The 27,841-nt window shown below is 43.8% G+C and overlaps 2 protein-coding genes across 11 annotated transcripts in view; one reads left to right on the top strand and one right to left on the bottom strand.

Annotated features, from left to right (window-relative positions):
- EML6 (EMAP like 6) overlaps positions 1-2,258 on the top strand; it is a 119,174-nt gene extending 116,916 nt beyond the window's left edge. For all 3 annotated transcript variants that reach the window (XM_074864519.1, XM_074864518.1, XM_074864517.1), the window contains one exon: positions 131-2,258. In XM_074864519.1, coding sequence (XP_074720620.1) covers positions 131-155 — 25 coding nt within the window. In that variant the 3' untranslated portion in view covers positions 156-2,258. The remainder of the gene's footprint in view (positions 1-130) is intronic.
- A 441-nt stretch (positions 2,259-2,699) lies between these two features.
- The window catches only part of RTN4 (reticulon 4), a 51,757-nt gene continuing 26,615 nt past the window's right edge, over positions 2,700-27,841 (bottom strand). For 5 of the 8 annotated variants that reach the window (XM_074864526.1, XM_074864522.1, XM_074864521.1 and 2 more), the window contains 6 exons: positions 14,645-14,852; positions 11,743-11,881; positions 5,990-6,059; positions 5,277-5,323; positions 4,203-4,261; positions 2,700-3,775 (listed from right to left, as the gene is read on the bottom strand). In XM_074864526.1, the coding sequence (XP_074720627.1) occupies positions 3,733-3,775; positions 4,203-4,261; positions 5,277-5,323; positions 5,990-6,059; positions 11,743-11,881; positions 14,645-14,852 (566 nt within the window). In that variant the 3' untranslated portion in view covers positions 2,700-3,732. Of the gene's footprint in view, positions 3,776-4,202; positions 4,262-5,276; positions 5,324-5,989; positions 6,060-11,742; positions 11,882-14,644; positions 14,853-16,382; positions 16,567-18,418; positions 18,558-22,483; positions 22,781-27,841 lie in introns of those variants that run through there. The other 3 variants (XM_074864527.1, XM_074864528.1, XM_074864525.1) reach the window with 3 other exon arrangements.

Below are 27,841 nucleotides of genomic sequence, written 5' to 3'. Positions count from 1 at the left end.
TTCTCAGTAACTCTGGGGATTAATGCTGCTTTTCTGTGTAGATCTGTGTTTATATCCATGTATGTATTTCATGCAGCAGTGATATGCTGAAACCTGTGAAAAAAGTAACTCTGTGCTCATTTCTTGGTAGTGTCTTTGTCTGGCGATGTCTTTGAGAGGAGACAACTTGCTGCTGTTCGTGCCACCACCAAGTGACTGGTCTGGACTGGAGAGCTGGGAATGCCTCCACTCATACCGATTTACTGACCGTGATTGTGATCTTGCATTTGAAAGACCCATATCCTTGAGTAGGAAGCTGAAGTCGAAAAGGGAATCCTTCTGTAACCTGGGTAGGCCGTGGTGCTGAACACTTCACTCGTGGAGCTGCTTTTGCCTCATACTGTGTTATTCAAACCCTGGCTGAAAAGGGAGCACACTGAGGAAGTGCTGAGCCCTTTAAATTTGTGTTATTTCAAAATTTATGGTGTGAACATTTGTTCAAAGAATCTGGTGTTTTTCTAACACCCACATAAAACTCAAATTTGGTGCACTGAGCAAAACAACAAGCTTTCAGTGAGCATGATGGGGTTTGCACTTCAGCTTTCAGTAATTTAAGGAGCAAAGTATCATTTTTTAGGTAAGTCCATTTTCTTTCAGAATATATACATTTGGCAAAATTTTCTATCCATGAAGTGCCTTTGAATAATTTTCTAGTAGTATGGGCTACAGTCTTGCCTCCCACCAATTGCTTTCAACATACGGTGCTATAACTTTCACACAGAGGAGGGCTAACCAACCATTCACAACACCTCTTCCACCTGTCTACTTACATTCTCCCTGGTTTCTGCTTTGCTTTCCAATACCTTCACAAGTGAATTCCAGAATGTTCCCAACAGCAGGAAGCTCCTGAAGGCAGGATACCTCTTGGTAAGCTGTTCACAACTGGTCAGTGATGGTAGCACAACTGCAGCCAGAATTTGAATCGCAACTCAAACGGTGAGTAGAGCGGGACAGAGTTGGTTAAAGAAATTCTAACACAAATACTGAGGAAGTTGTTCTTGTGCTCTCCCCCTTTAAGGGACAAAGCACTTTCTAGGTAACAACTTCCCCCAGGCAGTGGCCATCCACTGTATTTAAGAAGTGGTTTGAAAGCCTCCAGGAATCCCTCTTTTCTTCCCCTTCCGGAGGGGCTTCCCGCAGCCTCCGAGGGAACGCCTGTGCGTGGCTTGTGCGTACCCGCCAGCAGGCAGCTGGCCCCAGGCTGCTGCTCAGCACAGGGGACTGCGACACCCAAAAATGTCCCTGTCCTCCAGAAGAGCCTCAGCTTTGCTGAAGGGGGGCTCCTCTCCCCCACCCCGCACAGGGAGAGGTGCCTCCACACAGCAGTGCAGACCACCACCAGATGTTCACAAAAAGGCAAGTTAAACCCTTCAGCTTTGTGTAACAAAGCACACTGTCAAAACCAAAAACTGCAGAAAATGGGGGCGATATCGAAAGAAAAGATTTTGGTATTTCAGGCATGGAACAACATCCATGTTGTGAAATGACCTTTCTTTTAAAAAGACTGTTTGTTACTCAAAAGAAATGAAGGCCAAAATAAAATATTTAGACTTACAGTTAGTCTTTGAAAAGAAGTGATAAGTAGTGCTTTAGTCCCAGGTCAGGCAACTGTCACTCTGAACTGTGGCACCTTCCTGCCAATCCACTTCTGAGGCCACTGTGTAAGACGGCAGCTGCTGGATGCGACGACTGTCCAGTTCAAGGAGTGGATCAAGGTACGTTTCACACACAAAAGTGCTTCAGCAACCTCAAAGAATCACCTTTTTTTTTAAAATTGAATTTATTAATGCCTTATATTACTATACACAAGATCAGTTTGCCAGATACACAATAACAGTCCCTATGCAGTCTTTTTTTTAAAGAAACCTTCTCGATCAAATACCGTATTCATGTTAGGTGGTGATGTCAGTGAGCACCTTCTTTGCCTATGTTGTAACAATCTTTGCCTTCTTTCACACTGATTGTATCCCAACTCAAACCAGTTGTGTGGCAGAATGAATTAATCAATGGTGATGTGAAAAATATCTTCAAGCAATAGTGTCTGTCAGGAAAACACTTAAAGTTTGTATGTTTCTATGGTTTGGCTTTGTGTATAACATGTTCACAAGCAACCATGTATTATACTGTAAACTAAAATATTAGTGCATGAATTTATTTTTCAATGGTCAAGATGCTATTAATTAAAAATCTGTGTCTCAAATAAATTTGGATACAAGTTTTCCGTGTCCACCTCTTCAGTCAGATTCAACAACAAGTTGATCTGAAGCGATTACTGGGACTTGCTTTACAATTTCTTTGAGCTAGGGTCTGGCATCATCCATTATAGTCTCAAGACTAAAAGAAACCGAGGCTCTGCACCTCGTGTAGCAGAACCTACACTTCCACAACTCTCAATAACCAACTCACGACAGCGAAGTGGCGCCCGACGCGTCCCCCCGTGTGGCTGCGGAGCCTCCGCGGCCGCCCAACTGCACCTGCACCAGCTGCGTGACACTGCGCGGGGCAACAGAGAAGGAATCACCAACAACCCACCTACTCACATGGCTTACGGCTGACAAGCTACTTCCACCACCATGTACAACGGAGAGTTCACCACCATGAACATAGACAAAATAAACACAAGTATATTAGACTTGCCTCAAGAAAGCAAAATACCGATATTATTTTATGTCTATAAGCTTTATTGATACCTGGGGTTTTTGTTCGTGGGTTTTTTTTTTCTTTTTTGTGTTTTTTTTTTTTTTTTACATTTCACAATGCATTCCACAGACTTAGTTCAATACAGCTTAATCTGCAAGTATATAAATTTCCACTTATCATTTCTTGCATAACAAGGTTTTAAGTTTCCAAACACCATTTGCAGCATTAGATATTCGGTCCACAGATTTATCAGAGTTTGAGAGACTGTAGAATTAATTGCTCAAAATCAACTACTGTACGTTTGTGCAACGAAGTGTATGCTGTAATTTTCTTTTAATATATGTGGCAGTTCCTTTGTTCGTTTCTCTTTTGTTTTTCTTAAACAGATGCTAGTGTTTACAGAGACATTTTAGTTTCTCAAGCTTGTGTGCTATGGAGCTAGTCCAGGACTCGGTCAATTCTCTCAAGTACGAAGCACTGTGGAGCAGCTGAAAGATCTAAGCTTTGTGAAACACATATATATATATATATATTGGCAATTGATAAAACAATAAAATCACAATACAGCTATACTCATACCAAAAAGGCAAGATTTTTCAAAACTTGCTAAAATGGTATATTCTTCTAAAACATCTCATTTTAGAAAATCTGCATCAATCTACACAGACCATACACAGTGCACAAACTGGGAAGTGTTCTCCTCCGCGCCACCTGCACTACCTCTTCTGGAACGCAGCAGGGACTACCTCTGACGAAGCAAAATGTACAGCTTTCTCAAATCGTTTGTATTAGCCAGTGCTGCACACAGGATAAAGAAAGATGATTAGTTTTAGATCCATACATAGCAGCTTACAATACTTAAGATGATGAAACACATGGCAGTCAAAACAGTTATTTTTCCTCAAACACTGCGTTGCTAAAAAATAAAGATCTGTGAAATTGCACTGCAATGTCAAGGGCTTTGCTATTCCCTGACCCTCCCCATGTCAATCCAAATGAGTATTTTTTCCCCCTTAAAGATGAACTTCCTATCCATAAGTTGCTTCAGGCTTTTTATTCAGTTTTGCGCTTCAGCCCAGGGATCTTTGCTTGGATCCTACGACAGGAACAGGAGAGGAAAAAGAAAGAACAGCATTTCAGTAACAAACACTAAATGTGGTCTTAAAAACAGCAACGCGTGAAGGTAACGATCACAGCCGCACAGAATCACTACACTCAGAGACCAACAACAATGCTAAACTCCTCTTCATTCAGCCCTCGGCTGCAAAGGCCCAGGGCCTCCGGTTTCACCAACTGTTTCCAATACACAGACTTCTACTGGACATTATCTCGGATTAACTTAACAGCATCGGCAAGAAAGGAGCTGATTCCTTAACCATTCCAAATGTAAACAGAGGAGTTTTTCCTCCCAGCACTAGTGCACGGGATGTGTTTGTTACATCCAGGAGTACTGCGCACACACAGAGAACTGTAAATGTTACTTATAAAGTGAAATTAAAAAAAAAAAAAAACACCCAACTCACTTGGCCATTGCGTCTTTGATGTTCTTGTTCACGAGTCCCAAATAATGGTCAATTTGGGCCTGCAAGGGAAGATGGGAGCTGTTAGAGCCCAGCTGCGAGGGCCGAGGGCCGCTGCCCACAGCCCCACCGTCCCTGCGTTCCCGTCAGTGGCAGAGCTGCCGTGGGCTCAGCGCCCGCCCCTGCACAAGGGTGCCCGGGCGAAGGAGAGCCGCCGAGGGGGCTGGGCCTGGTAACCTGCTCTGCCTGCCCAGAGCAGCCGCCAGAGGCTCCAGGAGCCCGGGTGAAGCCACACGACCTGTCCATCGTCCTCCCTCAGGGCAACGGGATTCCCGTCACCACAGAGTCCTCCCCGGCAGCTGGGAGAGGAGCCCGGGAGGCTCCGCCATCTGCTCCGTGCCCGCCGTCCTCCCTCCCCACACCCCGGGCTGGCCGCCATGAGCAGCAGCCTTGTTTTTGAAAGAGAAGAAGGCATGGCTAAGCCAGAGCTGGCTTCCCCCCTCCTGCGCTATGACCTGCTGAAGACACTCCCTGCTCAAGCTCTGCTATCATTTAATCACACACATTTTATTTTGGCTCCTTCTTACCTTTTTTACATTATCCTCTCCCCAGGAGAAGCACCGGACTGTGCCGAGCGTCTCCCACCTCCTGTTTTTGCCAGGCCTACAGGACTTCAGGACACAAACCCTGACTATCAGCTCCAAAGAGGTTTCTTCAGAAATTGTTTTAAAAGTACCTACATCAGGATTAATGCACCGTGCCTACTGTTGCTTTAGGCCTGCCCACATCTGGCTCAGAGGAGAGAAGGCCTCTGGGTTCATCGGGCCGTTCTTGGAACTGTGCTGGGGAAGCCTTCCTACGCTGCCACCAAACCGGGGGAGAGGAAGGCACGCGCACTCTAGACTTCCACGGGAACTCCCATTTCCTCAGCCCTGGCACTGACTCCCGGTTGAAGGTCTATCTTTTAAAGGCTTTAAAGTTTTTAGAAGAGTGAAATGAATTTTGGTTTTATTCACTCATGGTTTTGATTCAAAGCTAGTTTTATAAAGCATTTAACGAATCATAGTGAACACTCACCTGATGTCTCTCATAAATAACAGGAACACTGAAGAGCGAAATCAAAGCTGGAACAGAGGGCATCAAAGGTATAAATATTGACAAAAGGGATAGTGTTCAGGTAAAACAAAGACTGGCTTCCACACCTTGACATTTGTTTCAAAAAGGTACAAGAAAAAGAAATAACTAAGCCACATACAAGAACTGTTGGCCAGTAATTTAAATAATCCCTGTTGAGGAGAAGCTGGGCTGTTCTCCAAGTCTCATTAACAGTACAGTAAGTCTGGTCACAGTTCACTGTTTCACTGAGGGTTATACAAATCCTTCAGAAAGGATGCTCAGGCTTCTGCTAGCGTCACTCAGTTTCTGACACCTGAAGCCAGCCTGCTCTGGGACACAAGAAATAAAACCATCTGCAGCGGGGCACGGCCAGAGCCTCCCCCAAGCCACCACACAGTGATGATCTTCAGGTGAGGCTGACCTGGCAGGGACAGGCACAGCAGAACATGCTTTGGGATGATACAGTGTCTGGGAAATTCGTTAATTCAACAATGCAATTTAAAATTATCTGTTCAGCAGTGTTAGCAATGTCCGGGAAGGAGGACATAAAACTGAAACATCTTGTTACACTCTCACGAACACCAGAATAGCCTCACAGTACGGAGCAGACTTGAGTGCTTTTCCAGGGTTATTTTGTATGCCAGGCACAAATTAACACAATTTAAAACACTTACCCAGAATCAGTAATGTCAGACCATTAAACAAGGCACCAACATAAGTGAATACCCACATCAACACTGCAAACTAAAAAGGAAAAAGAAAAAACAGCACATCAGCTCAGGGTTTGTTTTACTGGCACAGACTAGTTCGAGCAGTGAGAGAACTTCTCTAAACACAAGAAACTAAACCACCCCAAACTCCCCTTCTCCCCTGTACAGCTCCTGTAATCATGGTTGAGTAACAAGATGGCCAAAGGGTTCAGTATCAGGAGATGTGGCCTCCTGCATCTCTATCACCAGGCTGAGCTCAGCCCCGGTTAGTCCGTACTCGGCGGCTGCTCAGCGCCCTCCACGTTCATACGGCACTTCCAATCCCACCTTCAGTAACGATGGGCAAACACCGTTCCTACCTCCTCCCTTCAAGGGGGTGGAACAAGGCAGGCAAGGGAGAGGCTGAAGGGCTGGTGCCACACGGGTGATGGGACCAGAGAGCAAGCAGGGCCTTTGTCTGGTACCCAGCAGCCGGCACACGCGCTCCCGCTCCCGGGCTGCAGCACAAATGGCAGCACCAAACTATCACCGTCAGGGTTCGGTCAGCAAAGGTCTCCACGAGGTGCTGACTAGCCTAGGCAGAGGTTTCTGTCACTGTCTGGAAGGTAACGTGGCAAGGTTGGCTTAATTGACTTTGTCCCTGTTAGGAAAACACAGGAGCTTTGGATACTAAAAAATTCAGGGCAGAGAGGAGTTGCCAGTGCTGTAAAATGGAAGCTGGCTCTAAGTCAGAGGCAAATTCAGAAGCAAAGACATCCTTCTGTGAACAGACACCCGACCCCTCACACTGCCGTCATTTCTGGCTTCGTATCGCAGCCCGACTCGTCCCCGGACACCGTTCCTCCCCCACCCTGCTGAGCGCTCTGCACAGCCCCCACGTCGCGCTTCACCGGCTTTACGCAGGGATCTGCAGAAGCTCCAGCCCCGCAGCTTTCTGCCAGGTGGAGAGTGTCCCAAGCACACCCCTGACCTATGCGAGGGTGGGAGGGGGCCGGAGGCTGCCAGCTCTATTTCTGTGTACGATTCCTCCCCGAGGAAAACCAGCCCTAAGGACCCGGGCAGCAGGCGCAGCGGGTTTGCCAGCGCTGCGTTACGCCTCGCGCTGTGCGGAGCTCACGGGCCAGACCCCCCGCCCTGTGAGCACCTTGGGGTGTTTCTGTGCGACACACTGCGAACACCAAGCACCGGACAGACACAGCGGGGAGGCCGCTGCTGGCATCAGGGAGAGAAGATCTGGGCACAGTTAACAAGCGAAGGGGAAGCACCCCGATAGCAGGAGATACATGCGAGGAAAAGACGGGTACAAAGCTCTGGAAAGAAAAAAATGTGTGTTGAGGGGGACTGTGGGTGCGGGCAAGGCTCTAGCCTGCAGCCGAGTTACTCACAAGTGATGTATCCAAACATCCATTTTTAGTTTATCATAAAATGCAAAATGTCCAAACAAAATCAACGGCCAACAACAAGATAAGGGCATGACAATCAATACAAGCTTAATTACACGACCCCTGTAACGAAGTTTGCTTCAAGAGCTTCATTCAAAGCTGAACCCCTTCAAAATTCAGCAGGATTAATTGCAAATGATGCAGTTCTTGATCTGTCAGATCTTTCTAGATGTGACACAAGCAGCACCAGAGGCACAGAGTTAACCCTCAGACAAGGCTACCATCAGCTGCGTTCCCACTGAAGGATTTTGGCAGGTTTATCAAGAAAAATAAAGCACATTTCTCTAGACTCCCTCATGATTCATTCAAACCTTGGCCCAGTTGAGCTCCCCGCCCAGCCAGGGCGAGAGCTGGCTGCCAGCCTCTTTGCACAAGACGTTTGAAGGGAGCAAACACTTCCCCTTCAGAGCAGGTCTGCGCACACAGCACGTCCCCCTCCCGGGCGAAGGGAGGGAAGCCAAACACTTTTACTACGGCAAAAAGCCCCCGAGCGAGGGATCATTCAGAATGACTCTCTTGCAGGCTGCGCGCTCAGTAAACTACGTCTGCCAGCATCAAGCACACCCAGCAAAGCATCCTGAGGGCCATCCCGGGTCTCCTCTGCAGGAACACCCTCGCCCAAGCGCAGCCCCACCCCGCTCAGGTGAACACTCCCCAGTACTGCTGAGCGCTGTGACCAGCAATTGGGAGCTCACGTAGCAGCAGGGTAAGAGATCGGATTCAATCCCAAAGTCCAACAATTACCAGGACTGCCCAATCCTCTTTAGTGAGCATTGAATTTATGGCCCAGGTAAGATGAAAATCGGGGAGTTGACATTTGACTGACACAGGCTTTGCTTCTCCAGAAGCCTGTCCAGAGCAGCGGCAGGGTCTAACAACGAGCTGTGTTGCACGTGCAGTTTTTAATCCACTTTGCTTATTTCACACAGGTCGGGAGAGGGAACCGTGAGCCCAGGGACACCACCCCCCCTCGCCCTGCCGCAGTCAGGGACAGCTCTTTTGAAAGCTGGGCCTACCAGAGCAAACAAAGCTCAGCAAAATCCTCAGCACCACCCCGCCCCCAAGACTCCTTCCCTCTTCATGCACTTCTGACAGTGAACACAACACTCTGGGATTAAGTGGAGTTGATCTCAATCCCACAGTTACGTATTGGTCTCTATTTCTGTATTGGTCTCTATTTTTGTATTGGTCTCTATGTTTTTTTTTCCTTAGAAATGAGACAAACTCAGGAAACCTTACAAATGCAAAAAGGCTCACCTGAAACACACCTAAACACCTAAAGCTCCAAGATGGAAAAGAAAAAAAAAAAAAAGAGCAGAAGCAACCCAGGATTGCCCTACAGTGCTACTATCGCTCTTCCCCCCGCTCAGGGCCGAAGGAAAGCGCAGGGCCCCAGCTCGGCCTGAACGCTGCAGTCACACTGAAACCAGTCAAGCCCAGTACGTCTGATGGGCTCAATCGAGTTTTTGCCTGCCTCGCTGCAATGATTAATGACTCCCCAGTACCCAAAGCATACCACAGTTGAATGGCAAATCCAGAAATGTCCATCTAGCAGTTTCTTTGCTATAAAATAGTTCCAATATAGCAAAGAGCTCTGTTTCTCAAAACACGGGTTGAGCAATGACAAATGGAGAGCAACTGTGCCCCAGCGTCAGATGGGCTGCCGTCGGCAGCTGGGGGTGAAGCACCAGATCGCTGTTTATCAGGACAAAGTGCAGTTTCTCCTGGGACTCTCTGGCAAGGGCTCCTCTGGAATCGCTCCTCAAGAGCTCTGAGGAACTTCTCCTTGTGCTGCATAAATATTTAGAGTCCAGTTTAAGACTTCTATGACTGAAGCATTGTTTAATAAAAAACGAAAAAGTCTTAACAAGACAAATTTTACAGCCAGAACTATTACACACAATAAACTGACCTTCAGACATTTTCTACATTAAAGCTCTGTAACTTTAATATACACAAACATGCTGTTTCCTATAGTGAAGATGTTTAAACTACACGAGCCAAGATATTTTACTTTTTTTTTTAAACCAGGGCCATTATCTTACATAAGACACCAGCACTGTAACGTTCTCCTCAAGCACAAACTCCTCAAAATCAGTAACTTGTGCTTGTGAACTGTCCTGACATTCACTGGTTTCATATAAGGGTTGCTCTCAACTACCATCAATTAGACTAATTACCCTACATAAATCACTTTAAACGTCAGAAGAGGAATGGGGAAATGAGTTAGTTCAGCTGAATAAACATGTCTTTCCTATATACCATAGTATCTGAAAAGTGATTAGTGCCTCGCCGACAGTCTGACTGGAATTAATTCTACTTCTAACATAATTCCCCCGAAAGGCCAAATTTCTAAAACAGTGTTAACTGAAACTGCAGTTGGCTGTTCGCTGCTTCCTCTTCCTCTACTGCAAGGGACTGTGATCTCTAAACAAATGGTGTGGAAATTCTTATAACTCAGGTGAAGGAACATACAAAGGGTTTAATCATTAAAGAAATACAAGTGACCTTGTGACTCCAAGGTTTTCTATGATGTTGTTTAATCAGATCCAAACACAACTTAAGCAAAATAACTTTTCTTTGAACACAGAAACTCAATGCCCCTAAAAAACACAATAAACAAAGAATATGTTCCCTTCCTTCCTCACACACCAAGTTCAAGTTAGCAAAATGCAATTCCAGCTGTGTTAACAGTAATTCTTTTGGTCAGGGCTGTGGCCTTGAGATGGTGCAGAGATGTGTGGGAACACAGGCCCGGCACAGCCGATAACCGCTGCCTTGAAGCCATTTTGCCATTGAATGACTGCAGCGGTATCTGTCATGTCCAGAAAAATGACCAGAAAATAAGAATGCACAGACACATCATAAAAATACTTCTAGTGCACAACCCTCTAGGGGCAGGAAGATTATTACACAAAACCCCGGGCTAATAGCCTGTCTCCTTTTTCCCTTCTGAGAAAATGAATCTTTACCAGGAGCAGCAGAGCCCAGGTAACAACCTGACAGCCTTATAATCTTCCCTGTCTGCAGAGGGAAAGGACTCCTCTTACTGCAGGTGTTTAAATTGGAGCATAATAACAAACTGGATCTAGAAACTCTGGGTAAGATCCTGAGATCTGCCTCCGATCTCTATTCCAGAAATATAACAAAGACTTTTGCAACCTTCCTATTTTTCTCCAAGCTTCGCTAGAAACCCCCTCCCCCAACCCAACTCAAAGGACTTTACAAAGCATTAGGGAAGGGATTTACTGAAGGATAAATGCAACTTTATTTCAAGAAGATTAAGCAAACTGAAAAAGAAACGGACAACACACCATACACAGTAAAGGAAACAACTGTTTGAAAAACAAGAGAGGGGCCATTATCTGGAAAGGATAGAATAGTGTTCTCACAGAACAAAACTGAACAGGTTTCAGCCAATTCTTTTCTTTTTTTTTTCCCCCTACATTTTTTTATTATTATTCTTCACCGTCAGTTTTGTTCTGCCACCTTCAATAAGTCCCATTAAATACTACTGGGCCATAGCCAAGATACCTGTTAGGTAGCCCTGCACACTTTAGGCAGAGTAACTTGCAAAACCCATTTCAGTACTTGGCATCACTCAAAGCAGCAGCTATTCACACCCAAATCCGGGACCGAAACAAGTGTCCACCTCCTTCACAAAACAAGGACATCGCTCAGTCCCCGCCTTTCCAGCAAAAAAAAAGGGGGCACAAGAACTCCTACTGTTTAAGGCAAGTAACTGTGCGCTGACCACTTGCTCCTCTCGGACAGAAACAAACAGAAAAACAAAACCAGACTGTGGCAGTTTAGCCCGAGCCGCGGGTTTTCAAGAGGGACAGGTGCACCTCAGTGACACATTATTCTGAATGCCCGTATTGGAGCAGCGTCTCGTTTTCTTAAAAGATTTCTGCTGTTAAGCACCAGCGAGGAGGTGTAACAGCTGAACCGCACACAGCCAGAGCTTATTTCAGTTTTCCATTTGTTTTTATAATACTGTCAAAATAAAGTACAGATCAAGTTATCCGCTCTATTACTGCACGCAGCACTTTATATTCAACTCTGTGTGGCTAACGCAAAGCTGTACTTCTTGAAAAACAAAAAGTCTTATTACTTCCAACAAGCAAACTAAAACCCATTATTTACTTATACAGAGCCAAAGCTGTGATTGTTCATTCATGTTTGTAAGGAAAGGACCAGTGGGCTTTGCTAACCTAGGTCAGCAAGGAACCTGTTGACCCAAGGCTTCTGCACCTAGAGCCGAAGCAAGCTTACCTTCAGAGAATCAACTAAGTCATCGACGAGGAAGAGACGTCTCAGCTCCTTGACTGTGCCATTAATGTGACCAAGCACAACATTACTGTATTTCTGAATAAGCTCTTCAGACACAGCTACATCAGACTCCAAGTAAGCCCTGCAACAGAGAAGAGCTTATGAAACTCTACTGTGAGAGTGCTGCCAAACAGTACCAACCTGTGTTATACATACAATATCAACACGTGTTCTTTTCATGTTATAAAGAGAAAAACCTCACTGTATGAGGAAAGCTAAGAGGACAGAACACAACTAACCTAAGGTATTCTTAGAAGGTAAAAGCGAACCTTAAAAAAATCCACCACTTCTCTGAAGAAAAAAAAATGTTTCCTTCTTACTGCTGTGCTGTGCTAGTGCACTTACCCAGTCACACACGGTCTTACTTGGACGAGGCAAAAAAGTTGTGCCGGCCAGCACACGGGTGTGGACGAGGCCAGCGAGCGGCCAGAACAGCCCCCAGCACCACTGCCCCGTGTGCTCTCATCTAGTACTCTAATAAGGCCAACACGTATTTAAAAAAATGAGAGACAGACAGGCTGGGGGGGTGGGGGAGTGTCATTCTCCGTTTTTGCTATTGTGTTAGGCAGCCTAATATTCTGCCAGACTTCATTTCTCAAACAGAAAAACATCCTACAGAAGCAACATCCTGCTGGAAGGCACTTCTGACGTTACCATTAAGCTGTAACAAACACACTAAGGCACGGTAAAATGAGCAAGTTTTTCATCATTTGCTAAAAGAATTTCTTACAGTTAGTGACAGCAGTTTTTCCAGAAGAAAGATATAAACTCTTCTCTGGTGAAGTGTTCTGTCCACTGTGACTTTTACCTGTAGCTGCAGTGGCTATGGCAATTGAGACTCATATAGAGAATAATTTATTTCTCTAATTTGCATGTCAGAGGGAGAAGGAGCAATGCAGCACATCTGTAACAGGGCACTCATTTTACAGTTACTTCAGTTGTTAAACTTCTACTTTTGTTTAGGGGGGGATTCTGCTTTGGGTAGGTTTGATTTTTTTAAAAATAGAAAACCCACAGTGGAGGCTCCTATGTATGTCATTTAAGGTAAAGTAAGACATGGCCTTGTGGCCAGTCCAAAATAAACCAAAATACTTTAAACGCTAACTACAGAGGGTGCCCATTTCAAGGCTACATTCTGCTATTCACACTTGGCCTGAATCTGCACACCCTTCTCAACTCATCAGCAAGATATTCAGTACCTCAATCACAAATTAAACTAATCTCACGGATGCGCTCTTCGCTGTCAAACTAAATTCAAATAAAAATACCCTTCTCGTAGTACAAGGTATACAGATAAAAAGTGAGCAACCAGGCATGTTGCACAAGAATGTCTGGAAGCTTCTTGTGAATATCAGTGTTTTTACAGATAAACGGCAGAGAGAGCACAGGTAGAACAAGTTTTGCTTGTTCTTGCTGAGAAAGAACTTAACTGATAAACTTAGAATAATACTGTGAGGATACTGCAGAGCACTCCTGGGTAGACAGAGCCAACAGGATTTCAGCTGGGAATTACCCTGAGGAGGGTGAACAAGGAGGGCCACACAGGGCCTTGAGGGGTGAAAAAGCCCAACTCGAACAAAAACCTAAGTTTACAAAAGATGAATATTTCACACTGCTATACTGAATGTTGTTGCCAATTGTTCAGACATTTTTTTTTTTACATTAGATCTAAGCTTGAAATCAAATACTCTTTTTTTAATTTTTTCCCCCGGAGTTTTGTCCCACAGCTGTTTTAGGCACAGACAGGTATCCCCCAGGTGTATGAGGCACTACACATAGTGAGGAATGGTGCTAAACCTGAGAAAACATTTTACTTTGCCTTACTGAAGATGAGAGGAAGAGAATGAGAATAATTGGAAACACCACAAAATTTGTAAGTGAGCTGCAAACAGGAGGGCAAGCAGGAGTTTCTTCAAGGTGCAAGGGAAATTGAGATTGAAACACTTCAGTGATTAATAAAAAGACAGAATCAAGTGAGCAGTGTGGGACAAGGCTGGTATGGAAACATGCACTCTTAATAACTACCCTAACACAGGAGTAAGTTCTTATTTCTCTTAAGATGCAGTTTTGCAAGAGCAGGCACCACTGTACTACTCCACACAGGAAAGGATGAATGCCACGGGTACCACATTCCCACGCTGCAGGGAAGTGCACAGGTGGTATGCCCCAAGGACTTAGCTCATCACTTAAAGCAAAGAGCTAGGAGGTCCTCTTTGAGCTATGATTCAGCTCCTCAAGCCTTCGAATTCAGAATCCAAGTTTCTGGATTTCTGATCTGGGCAGGATGCAACGCACCTGAATTCTGCTGAAGACAAGGCAGCCCTGCATGGGGAGAACACAGCTGTGCTGCTACATACCCAAACACAGATTTTCAGAGTATTCTTACAAAGAAGTTCCAAAAAGATAAAAGTGTCCCCTGCTACATTTATTCTGGGTTTTGCTAAATATATTGCATTGAAAACGCTGCATCTCCTGGGTATTCTTTAAATTTTGTACATCATCTGCCACTGGTTCACATTCGGAAGACTATAGCATTCTAAAGCGCACACCTTACTGCACTAGATTGAAGTATTTAGTTTTTTCTAATGTCACTTAAGACCCTCTAACATTCCCAGGGAAATCCCCTGTACCAAGTGCTCAGTTCACTGTCTGCACCGCTGCGTGTGCCTACTGAAAAGAGCTGCAAGACGACTGCCATGGGCTGCCTAACAGATTCATCAGGACAGAGACTATCTACATTATTATGCAACATATTACAGCATGTGTCACCTACTGCTTCCGACAGCACCAAAACTGCTGTTTCCCCAAACAACACGCTTTTTCTTAATTAAAAGAAAAATCTCACCTAAACGGGTGGCCTTCATCAGACTTCTGGATTGCCTGGATAACTCCCTTGTATATCCTAAAGCTGATCGTCACGGAAAGCAGGGCCAAGGCAATGTAAGCTGTCACACTCACGATGCTGAACACTGTTAATGAAAGCAGCAGGAACAAGCTGGCACCAAACACCACTCCTGTCTTCTTAATGTCTCGCCAGTAAAGGAGGTCAACAACTAAAATTTAAAAAAGAGGTAAGAAATTAGAACAAGATACCTTTGGCATTCATATGAAAACAGTAAAACATGGTTCACTTGACTGCTGAAAATCATCAAGAGTGGAACTTGCGATCTCACTGTCAAACCAGAGCTGAAACAACTAGAAATAGGTTATTTTAGCACTGATTCTGCATTGGACTTCAGATTATTGGCATTATTGTTATTAGGATTATCTGAAATGTAATTGCTAAAATTTAAGAACAATTCTGCCCTTAGGCAATGTCAAAAATAATCTCTTCAACTACTGCGCTGTGTTCTGCAGCAGAACCACAGCAGTTTGTGCTTCATTTCATTTTTGTGCACGTTGTGGAGGTCACTCGCTGAAGGGATGCATTCCGATTCCCTGTTAGGACAAATGACAAGAGACTAACAGATCTCTAAACCCTCAGCCTTTGCAAGTCTGACAGAGGCAAAGGCACTGCCCAAGACTCATTAACAGTTCATTCTGTTTCTTCTGACTGAGGACATTCCCGTGGGAGTTTATCATGCTCGCTAAAGGTGACAGACTGAGCCATCAATAGGGAAAAATCTCACTGAAATTTCAATCCAGGCTAAGTCTGCTGTGCTCCAATGCTAAGTACTTCATTTGGAAACCAAGTTTATTTTCTCCTTAAGCAACCCTCATGAGAATACACAATATCATGCCATTTTTAGCCTCACTGTTTAAACTACACCCTTGCACAAGTGATGGGTAATGGCTTAATACATCCACTGCAGATTGGTTTGGTTTGAGGTGCTGCTGCACCTGGCTCGATTCTCTTCCTGAACTCATCAAATCTGGCAAGTGTCATTCACCATTCCTGAGTACGGAACTGGGCAGGGACAGCTAGTCTAGTTTTTTACTTCACGGTGAGAACCACAATAAAATTCACTCTTCGTGATTTCTGCTTTCACCGCTGATTATATTTTCACAAGAACAAATTCCTCTTCTGCATCAAAACTTCATAGCAACAATGTAATAGATACAAAATTCAAGATAAATTATAGAAAAACTATTGCTATTACACCATAAATTTTGTAATCCCTTCTCATCCTAATCATCACCAAAGTGTAAAATAGCATATCACAACTGAGAACAGATTCTTACTCTGAATGACTGCAGAAGAAAATTAAAAATCAGTATTTTACTATTATTTCTTCCAGGATGGAAATGTGGTAACGCACCAACATGTTAATACTTAGTAGCCTCTGTACAAAGTCCCTTTGTAGGGATTGCTACGGTGCAATTCCACAGTGTTTCAGAAGCTCAAGTCTTTCCCTAATTCTTTCCATAGGGAAACCGTACTGAGCAGCAGGCACTGGAAGGATGAAAACCCCACTCGGGAACCTACAGCCGCCACTTTTATAAAGCAAAGTATTTTATCCAAATATTTAATTCACATTTCAGTAGAAATTTCCTGAAGTTCTACAGGCAGGACCAGGTTACAGTCACATGAACATCTTAAATTTATCACAAACCAAAACTGCTGTGGAAAGAAACAGCCTCACCCCTCCAGCACCGCTCAGTTCCACTCCTTTCCTCTGCAGGGCCACAGGCAGAACCCGCCTGCTTTTCTGTACCCTGCCGACAACTACTGCACCAAAAACATGAAATAAAAACTAAGCAGCGAGCCAGATCACGCTCTGGTGGTGGTTCACCATGTGACTGCACAAACATATGGGGTGAGAGATAGAGCAGCCAACCGAAGGAGGTGGCACTCCTGCTCCCAGAACAGCCCCCCTCATCTAGAGCCCTCGGCACAGCCCAGCCTATCCACGCACCTGCTGACCTGTCCTTCGGCCGGCTCTCTTCATGTTACAAAGCTGCTCTTCTATTTTCCCTGACAAATAAGTGAAGCTCTAAGCAATTTTCTTTAATATTTGTAAAAATCAAACCGCCCCAAAATCGAATCATCGTAGAATTCCTTTTGTATGGGCTACAATCCCTAAATTTAACGATGCTTTTTTTTGTTTTCTTTGGCTTTGCTTATAATCACAAAAGTGTCCCATTAGCATCCCTGTACACCTTACCTTAAGCAAGTTTAGCATGTAGAAGGAGGTTAGGAACAAAACTGTGAGCTTGACCTAAAAAAATCACTGTAAACTGTAAACCTAAATTGAGCTGCAAGCATCCACAGCACCTGGGTGAGAATTTCAAAACATCTTGCCAAAAACAGTTGGTGATTTTGCGCTCCTAAATAATGCAAGAAATCTTAAAAAAAACATTGCTTTCCCAGTATTTGCTTCAAATACCAAAACTGTATTTATTTTTAAATACTGCAACTTGAGCATCCATACATTCAAATTTGGGTGCTGCTCCCATATCATGTGTCACACTAAGTATGAGCCCTACCCCTCTCCACTTGCAGACAGCATTAGATCTGTAAACGAGATATTCCCTCCTCTGTAAGACAGTTTTAAAGTGTCTCCATGGATTGTGGGTTCTTACTGCTTCACAGGGAATCACTTACCACAAGCAGTAACGCATTATACCTCAACTCAGTTATAAGGAATGTAAAGACAGTAATTCATCTGTATGACAGTTTCCAAAATACAAGAAACAAAGGTAAATTGCTGGAACGAAAGCATACCACAAATGCCAAATGGCCTCTAGCAGATCCAACTTCAACTCTTTCATTCTCAGTAATCAATAAGAAAAATCCCCAAGCTGAGACCTCCCAGACCAGTTAAGCTGCACACGAAGCATTTTTCCTCACTCTGTCTCCACTCCATTTGGAGAACTACCAGATCAGCCTCAGCTTAATGACATACATATCTGGTTTCATTGTAAATTCCTCAAAGGGAAATTCAGTGTTATAAGTCACTGAAAAGCTGATTTAGTAATTTTCAGTCCAAGAGAGTGCACGATGACATTGATTTATATTCTCCAATTGATCAGAAATAGGTATTTGCATTTCTTTCTAAAGGAAAAGAAAAGATTAAAAGCATTACTAGCAGCAGCTTTCTGGCTTTAACGTACACAAGATATTCACAGCAGATTAAAAAGAACAGAAAAACAAAAAACCCAACCAATTCTAAGCAACAGCCCTGCCAAGCAATATCCTTCCTCATGGAAACTGTCTTGAGCTTTATTTTATACAACATGAACTATAATCTCACGCATTTAATGCAAGTATTCCAGGCCTATTCTAAAGCAAGAACAGCTGCCTACATTTGGTAAGCACGAACTGTCACTTGGCACGTCTAAAAATAGTACTGCTAGCATCCGTGCCTTACATACAGCACTCATCCAATTACATTCTGCTTTTAAAGCAAGTGCTGTGATAGGTTTGCACTGTATTATTTTTTTGAAGTTTTTTCTTTCTTTCACAGACATTTTATCTTAAAACTGCCCAATTTATAGTGTTTTTTGATGACAAAACCAAGTGGTTTAATATATTTAACCTGATAATCCTCTGTTTAAAAAAAAAACCCTGAACCAAGTAACCCTCTCTTTTTTTAGAAAGAGCAATTAAAAGCCTCGAGATCTACAAGCGCGTTTTAATTCACATTTATGAAAAGAAAACCAAGAAAAAGGGACTAACCCATTTTGGCATCCATCTTGAGTGTGCCTGCATGCACCCAGCTCTTGCACAGCTGACTACCCAGAGCCTTTTCACTTCCTGCTAGGGCACGGGGAGGTCGGCAGATCTACGCAACGCCTGCGCCCCGCCGCCAGCCAGCCGAGCTCTGGCCGCCCCGCCAATGGCTGCCTCTCCGCTAAATCCTTGGAATGCAGCTGCGGAGCCCGGAGAGTCGTGCTCACAATGAACAACCACTCTCTATCCAGTATTTGGAAACAAACAAAAAAAGGGTTTCAGCACCAAAGAAAGGCTGTTTGTGTAAAAGGAGAAGGAAGAGTAAAAAAAAAAATGCAAACAGGGTACGATTTACAAACATTGTATGAACAACGGCCATTACACTAGAACCTTTCTGTAGTCTGAAAGGTAAGGAGACATTCTTTATATTCTTCAACTAATAGTAAAAATAGTGTAGGAGCACAAGAGCCTTTTCTGGACCAATTTAAGAGCAGCCAGCGTTGTGCTAGCACAGAAATGAAATGCAGTTGAAGTGTTGAGAACGGGCAGCTCTTAAATGCATCTGAAGTGCATAGTGACAACTGTCACCATAGCACCACACCGGCTGCTACGAAGAAAATGAGCTCCAGACCCACAAAAAATAGTACACAACCACAAACAGGCAAATTGCTGTTAATTTCTGTTTAGAGAGGCATCTTCCAGTTTCGCTAAATAAACTTGCCCTTTCCACATGACAGTGCCCATAGGGTTCCAGTGCTGTTTTCCGCACAGCATCGAGCAGGCAAGCTCTGAGCCTGCAGTTTGGCTCCCAATGCCTGCTCAGGCCCAGCGTGGAGACAGAGCCCGAGTAGAAGCCACCATCCCCTCGAGTGGCCACAGCCTGCCGAGCACAGACACCGTCAGCGGGCTGGGGTTTGACATTTTCAGGATTCCCTGCGTGTGAATGACCATTTAAAATGACATCCCAAGCAGGAGCAGTTACAGAGCGGGCCGCAAAATCAAAGCCTCCGTTTACCCTGCGCAGCCGTGTGGGAAGCCAGTTTGGTCCTTGACCGCCTTGTTGCAAGTCAGTAACAACAAAACAATCCGAGGCTGGTGAAACTGGGTGGTTATAGCATGACTGCACGTGGTGCCAAGCACGTGGAGCTGACTTCAACCAACAGAGCTTTCCCTGTGCTAGGGACAGACGTTACAGAGGAGCGGCACGTCCAGTGGGACCGACAGGCTCATCTAACTGGGTCCCAGAGGTCAGAAAACAAGTCTGCATCACACGCGTTTCAGCCTTGGCACATCTGCCCCACAATCCCTAGCAAGAAAAAATGATACAGATCTCACAAAGTAGATGCCAGAAGGAAAATAAAGCCCGACAGTACCAGATTGTCCCCCCAAAATGCAAATAGTATCTAACAATTACTAATGAGCCAAAGCACTATTTTTCTTTCATTTCTACTTAATCATACACTTGTGCATATGTGCACAATGTATGAACTGGGAAAATCATTCCAAAGCCCTGATTACTCACAATAAAAACTTAAAAAGATCAAGTTCTGCACAAGCCTGTGCAACCTTTTCCAGCATTTAACTAATCTGAACCAGAATTCAGATAGATTTTCAGCACATTCATTTAAAAAAAAAAAAAAAAAGTAGCCTGGGAGTATAGCTGTGGCTGATTAATACCTGTGGTGTTGAGCATCCGGATAGGCAGGGTGAAATAGGTTTACCTTGCGGGTAGCAGGACTTATTTTTAGCCCTTTCAAAGACAGGTCCCCATGGAGTAATTGGTACTAAAATGTGACATTTATTTATTTTTTGTTTATTTCAATGAATTGTCAGGTTTTAATGGCTGAATAATGCTAATGGTAGGATGGGTGCAAGACCCCAGGCTGCACCACTTTCACTATGCTTGTGCCTCAACTACCACGGCTGGAGCATAGCAAAACTAAATTTAGGATTATATTAATTAGAAAGTAGTGCTTTAGCTGGAAAGTCTAGCCTTGAACCATACTTTCGGCTCTTCTCTGGTGTAGATTTTTTCATTACTTTTTTTTTTTTTAAAAGAGTATTCTTTTAGCCTGGAAAGAAGCATGTTGCAATATTTGCTTCTATATTTATTTTGGGGCAAGATGATAGTGTAATCACTCCCTGAACTTTACCCATCTTTTTCCCTGCCACTGGAACTGGACCTAACGAAGGAAGAACACATGAGACAAGGCATCTTCATCTTGTTATAAACAACTGCTACCAGAAACCACGCCAAACCAGGCTTCTAGAACAGTTGCAAAAGGAGAGGAACCAGACTCTTCTGCTTCCCCAGAAAACCTTCTTCTTGCTCTGCTTCCATTTTCTTTTAGACCTTATCTCTGCAAGTTAAATTACAATTAAACCTCCAGGCAGCAGGGACTTCCTTGGAAGGAGAAATAGGCACTAACCCAGCTTCCTCCACCTAAGCCGATACCACTGTGTAAAAACAAAGCAGGGGGGAAGAGGAATTTAAAACCCCGCTTGAAGCAATTACACCAGCACAAAACACGCACGTAGGACGGGTTCAGGTTTGCTTTGTTCACGTGCTGACAGTTCCACTACGCGCTAGTCAGGACCCCATTTTGCGAAGAAGCCGAGAGCACAGACCCCGCGTCACCGGCCCCCGCGCAGCTGTAACACCACGGCTTGCTCTGGCTACTGCGTTCCCCCCGAGTGTGCCATGCAGGCGAGCTCTTCAGGGGCAATTCAGGAATTTTACACCAAGACACACTCCATTATTCTCAAGGCCTCAAATTCTAGGCTCAGAAATGTCTGCTTTCAGTTGCAGCGAGGGACAGAGCACCACCAACCCTGCTCGTCGAGCTGTAGAAGAAAACCTGAAAATGGGGCCTGAATATTGCCTTTCAATTTGTACCAAAACCTTCTGACATCACCCTTTTTTTTTTTCCCCCCCAACCCCAAGAACTTCAGGCCTGACGTACGGAGTGCTGAACATTTAGACTAGTTACACATCAAGAACATATTACTAAACTCTGCAGAGTACTTTTTCCTAATGTTTTACAGCCCTTTCATTAAAGATTAGAACTTCTAGAAACTTGTTTTGCAGGGACAAAGTTTCTTCCCCTGCAGGGCTTTTTTGCTACATATTTACATTCTAATAGAGCATTCTATGGATTCCAGGCAGCTGTCGATTTTTTTCCAAGTGGAAAAAAAGTAACTTTGAACAATAGTTATTAAAAAAGAGGAAAGTGTCACAAGTACAAGCAGTCGGCATGACAGGACCCTTTAGGAACATATTTAAATATCCAGAGATGATTAAATTTTTTTAAAGAGTGCCTTGCTGATAAAGTTTGAAGATTACATATGCAAATAAGGCTCAAACTCTTACACACTGAGCACTAATATAATGATCCACAGAGATTTACACTGGTGATCTCCCATTGGTGGTTACAGGAACAAAGGTCAGAACCACAGTAATTTAAGGTTAGCTACTTATTTACCTAGAACAATTTGATACTATGGCTGCAAATTCTGAAAGATCTGACACAATTTTACCTAGAATCCAAGAGAATTATGAAAAATCCAAAACAAACCTGATTAAGGGTAGATTCCAAACACACTGTGCCAAACAGAAAAAAACCTCACCACACCACCCCGCTGTATTCTGCATGCGGTTTCTCCTCATAAAATTCTTAAACTACATGAACTGCAGACACTACATTCTTTCAAATTAATGGTTCTATTATTAAATTATTAATAATCTAGGAATTTCAAAGGAACATCAACTAAATTCGGACTATGCTGGTATTTGTGCAGTGCATACCAAAACAAGCTGTTCTTTAATATGCTCTCTAGGACTGAGAAAGATCTGCAGTGTCACACAAGCTATTTCACCTCCATAAATAATGTATTCCTCTGCATTGCTCATCTTTACCCATTTTAACCTACACTTTCGCACACAGCACAAACAGATCTAACATCTTCAGATACATTTCACGAACAAATACATGCTACAAAGACCGTCTGCTAAAAACAACCCGCAGCATCTTTAGCTTTAAAAACAGGGAAAAAAGGTGAAAGAACAAATACCCTTATCCTTCCAACTGCTCGGCTGACTGTCCATCTCTCCACCAACGATCTACCCTCCAGCTGTGATTATCAATTATGCATACCAGGAGGACAGCTGCAAGAGAAGAAATCTACAGCCCAGGATGGGAAACATGGGCTTCCCCGGCAGCGTCTGCAGCGGGGGCTGCTGCACTGGTGCTGCAGGAGCGCGGTCAGCTGACGGCGCGGGGTGTGGAGCAGCACTGACGCAGTGCGAGATGTCACCAGCCTGCTAATGCTCCGCCACCCAGACCAGCACGCAACCCCCAGCCGGCGGGGGCAGCTATTTGCTTCTTGCCGACAGAAGCGAAAAGCCGCAAGGCTGAGGCAGAAATCGCCGGGACGAGGGGAGACGCGACGCCGAGGCCGCTGGAAGGGCCGTGGCCGCAGGCTGACAGAAGCCCAGCCGCCCTAAGCGGCTTTTCCCAGCCGAGGGGAGCTCAAAGTAGTCACCAGACAAGCTTTCAACAGACTGCTTTTCAAACGATGGTTAAAACACAGTTACAAGCCTCTTAGATACACGGCTTCTCCTCATTTTTTTTTGAACAAATGCCTGTCTAGAAGACTCATAGAGACATCTTTGTGAAGCACCCCTCCCTTCAGAAAAAAAAGCCTGAAGGGAAACAGAATGGGACCCTTTCTGTGCCTGTAACAAAAGCAAGAGGTTCACGAAGAACACAAGGAGTCTTTCTGCTGGTATCTTTAGTCCTTACAAACTCCTCAGCCATATCTATTCATCTTAATGGAGGCTTGAGAAGAACAGCTTTCTAGCCCCCTACCTAATTCCTACAACCAAACACCTTTCCTTTTTTATTTTACATCAGCATCCTATGTTGTCAGCTGCAGACCTGACAATTGAATGTTGCCTTTGTTCCAATAAAAACAACAGCCTGGAAGTTTACGCTACTAACATATACAACATAACACACAGAAAGTATTGTACAGGCATGAGACCAGCATAAACCAGAAACTCAAAATCTGAAAGAGAGGAGCTGAGAGAACAATGTTCTTGTTCTGGCTTCCATCCCTGCCAAAAATAATATAACTACTCTTCTAGTCTGGAGCCTCTTAAGATCTGGGGCTGCCAATAAAATGCTAGAAACTCCCCAGCACTGCTCCAAAGCCTCTTAAAAATTTGAAACCCCATTTTCTAAAGGGCATTCACACATTTCCACAAAAATATTGTAGGCTGGCTGGGATGGAGATCCTGATTCAGTCCTTAATAGTTTTACTTTTCATTAGAACAGACAATCTCACATGGAGAAAGGTTACCACAAAGTTACCTGAAAGCACTGTTTATTGCTTCAATCACTACAGAAATTTAAGGCCTCCTTTGACATCAAGACTGGTTATGTATATTTTTAACTTACATAAAGATGTGCATTTCATTCACAATTGCAAGAGGTAAATCAAAACCCATACTATTGAAGGAAAATGGGAAGTGTCTATTCAAACACCACAGTGCAAGAAAATCTGAAAAGCTGCATTATATAAAAAAAAGAACAAAACACGTCTGAAAATCTGCTTCTGTCTTTGAGCTGAAATTCTCAAGATCAACGGGAAACCAGCAAAATCTGGATTCTCCCCCCACGTTTGTTTGGATGATTGCAGTATCACTAAATTAGTCACAAACTTGATGCTTTTAGAAAGTTATTTCCACTAATCGTCACATTTCTAAAGACACACAATGAAAGCCTCTTCATTTTTTGTCCATATTCTTTATATTACATACTCAGAATAGTACATTTATGCAACACATGCCTAAACATTTTGTTGCAGCCACAGCAAACTGGCAGCAGCCAGAGCACGGACAAAGACACGGCTGCGTGACCAGTCCCTATCCTCCCAGCTCAAAGGAGCCACTAACTCCCTCCACAGGAGTTTCTCCCTGGCCTCAAGATCTTCCTCTTCTCTCTTTGCATACTTGCTATTCACCCTTACCAGTCCATGCAAATGATACCTAAAACAAAGTCCGCATCCTTCTGTACTCACATCCCTTATTTCAGGGGAGGTACGCCCATGTAACCCTGTTCTACCTATAAACTGAGTACCAGCACTATAAACAAACTGCTGTGTAAGCTTTCTTCTTTCATTAGGGAAATTGCATGCCTCTTTCTACACAAACACTTAAACAAAACCAATCCACTAACAGGCTACTTACAAGCTGGTATTATCAGGTCACCCAGACAACCAAACCAGACATGATCAATTCTAAACATCTACTACATTCAAAGGGGCTGCGTGTTTGCAGGGTGAGTCCTTTCCTCACTACACTGACATTAAATCACCCTGAGCAGATGGACTGACAACAGCATTTTTGGCACTGAAGAGGGTTCCCAGCTTCCCACAGGAGAGCATTGTGGATGATCATCTAATTCCGCTCTCGCCCAAAGCCTCATTCCAAGCCGTGCTTCTGGGAAAGCTGATAACTTACCACAAATGCTCTGTTTATTCCATAATTCGGCCACTCTGCAAATAACTTCCCAGAGCCCTTGCTCTGTTAGTGGCCTTAGCTATCTATGCAAGCCTTAGCCTCTCGACAGGGGTGACCCGAGAGCTCTAATGAAACACAGCAGGTCTAGGTCTTCCCGTCAGAAAACTTTACTCAAGGCCTTTGGTTGGGTTTTTTTTTCCTCATTCTCCCTACTCTTGCACAGATTCTCCACCCTGGGACAGAAGCCTCCATTTACTATTATTGCCTAGTGGCATAAAAGAGAACCTGAACAATCAAAGAATCTAAGACTACAATCAGATTAAATTAAATCAAGATCTTCTGTTGAATTAAGTTTTATTTTACAAATAATCTGACCCTGACAGAAACTCCAGAGGCATTTCCTGCAGTGAAAAACAACAAACAAAACCAAACCAAACACTTTCCCATCTGTTGAATAGCTCTGTTTAACTAACTACAAAAACCAGAAATGAACCAAATGGGTACAGTGCTGGTGTAAGGCAGCATTTCTAACCTCTCTTAAGCATCACATAAACCTTAATGACCTGGTTTGCTGTTACAGAATCACAGGAAGTATTTCTGTATAATATTTCTGCCCCCATGATTCACGAGTAAAAAGAAAAGCTTCATCATTAGTACCATTCAGCCACACTCTCAAAGTACATCCCACTTGGACTTCACCTTTGAATTTGCCCCCTCAAGAAAATCCAGGAAATGTAAGATATTAGTGGTTAGCTGCATTTCTGTAATTCAGAGTGCCCTTCAGCATATATGAATACAAGAGATCTGTAAACCCATAAGATTTAATCTGCAGTGAATGATGTTCAAAACCACCATGAAACAAGAGTGCTGTGAAACTGCCTGTCTTCAGAGTAAAGATTTCAAAAGCATTTTCAAATATTGTTGTAATGCCCAACATGAATATACTGAGCAACTTCAATGGCCAGTGTGGTTACATTTTGGTACACAACTTTGTATCACAATCAGAGGTTTAGATTTTGGGGGGTTCTACAATATACTTTGATTTTGTAATTCAGTAATACGAAATCCTCAACCTGCCACTGATCAAAAAAAGGTTTATGGAAAGTGTGGTTTTCTAGCCTGTTTGGGAGAATTCATGATCTCTACCCAGAAGTAAATAAGGGCTTATCGGTGAAGAAAGTCTGTACACCAGAAGGGCCAAGATATGGAATACATATACTTAAGTTTTCAACTACGTGAAACTAATAAGACTATGAAACTGATTGCAACAGCTCAGAGTTTCTCAAAGGCTGGGATGCAATCCTCCCGCCAGGCAGCGTGTGCCGGAGTTACAGATTTTGTACAGACACTAGATGGCATCAAAGGCCTCTTTTAGGAGCCCTCCCTAAGCCGCGGCTCGCTGTCCGGGCCGCCCTGCCCGGACGGGCACACACCCCCCCGCACAGGCCCTGGGGCTGCGCCGGCCGGGGCACACGGCAGCAGCGTCCGAAGCACCAGGAAACAGCCCTTCTTAATATGCAGTAACTTTATCGAGAGCAGAAATGTGTGTTCTGAAGGCTGGTGAGCAGCAGGGTGAAGCAGCAGGGTTGTCTGCTAACAAGCAATACAAGCACGTACTGAGAAAGGGAAGGGGGGTGTCATCACTGTATTCACGACAGTAGGGATCGCTGGTGTTGCAGGGGGTGTATGTGCTATTGAAATTGTTATAAAGAAGAGCTTCTTACAGAGAAGGGCATTTCTTTTTAACTACAGTTCTGAATTTGCTTTTTTTTTTTTCTTTTGTTTGTTTCTTTTTAATTCTGTGCAGCTATGAAGGACAAGGTCCCTGTGGTTTGATACCATTACAAAATAAAACAGGTTACCCAAGGGTCTGCCAGGCAGCATTGAACAAACCTCTTTCTATCCAGAAGGCTGTTCAAAGCTTTACATTTGCTTTATTGGACTGGTGGAGTTTAAAAAAACAAACAAACAAACAAAAAGAAGACAACCCTTTAGTTTGTTAGGTCCCTGCAGTCCACCGGGACTGTTGGAAGTTACACCTTGAGGCACACATAAACATCTTGGCGTTTAGGTCAGCTTTCAAAAAAAGAACCTTAAATGAAGTGCACTAGTAAGGCAGTTCAGATTAATGTTTTAACAAGCATCAGTCAAACAGTCACACCAACTGATTTCCAGAAGTCTTGAGGCACAGCAAAATCTATTATGCTTCTAGGGATGGGAAGACAGGAAACAAAAAAAAAAAAGCACAGAATTAAGGTAGACTCAGAAGACCAAACTCATGCACAGATCACTTCTTGGTCTTGTGATGAATTATCCCTCCTTTCTGAGAGCATGGAAGACAAGTAGATGTATGTATTGGTTCTTTGATGCTACTTAGAAATTGTGCTTAGGTAGTGTGGTACTAAAAACAGACAAATTATTTCATTCACAGCTTGTTATTAGACTCTTCAGGGCAGGCCTCAGAAGTCCAGTTCTGTATTCTATACTACATCAGAAGTGAGCAAAAAAAGCAAACAGCACAGACTGTGGGGAAGAAAAACACACTAGAAAAAATGGACCACGTTTTTGAGTTAGTATGCTCATCTATTTAGCTTTTTGAGTTAGTATGCTCATCTATTTAGCTTTTTGAGTTAGTATGCTCATCTATTTAGCTTTTTGAGTTAGTATGCTCATCTATTTAGCTTTTTGAGTTAGTATGCTCATCTATTTAGCTTTTTGAGTTAGTATGCTCATCTATTTAGCTTTGAAGAAAGTGTTCTTCCAGAGTAAAGCAAAAAAAAAAAAGTTTTTCTTCCCAAACACAGCATGTCAAAAATTACAGAAATTGCAGCTGCTTCACAGAGCGAGCACACCACTGGAAGACTGCAGACAGCCCCCCTGTTGCCAACGCCCCCAGGCCAGCCCTG

Source organism: Strix uralensis, chromosome 3 (genome assembly GCF_047716275.1).
Source record: "Strix uralensis isolate ZFMK-TIS-50842 chromosome 3, bStrUra1, whole genome shotgun sequence".
NCBI classification, from domain to species: domain Eukaryota; kingdom Metazoa; phylum Chordata; class Aves; order Strigiformes; family Strigidae; genus Strix; species Strix uralensis.
Note: the sequence above shows the minus strand (reverse complement) of the source record. Positions and strands in the feature narration are given on the sequence as shown.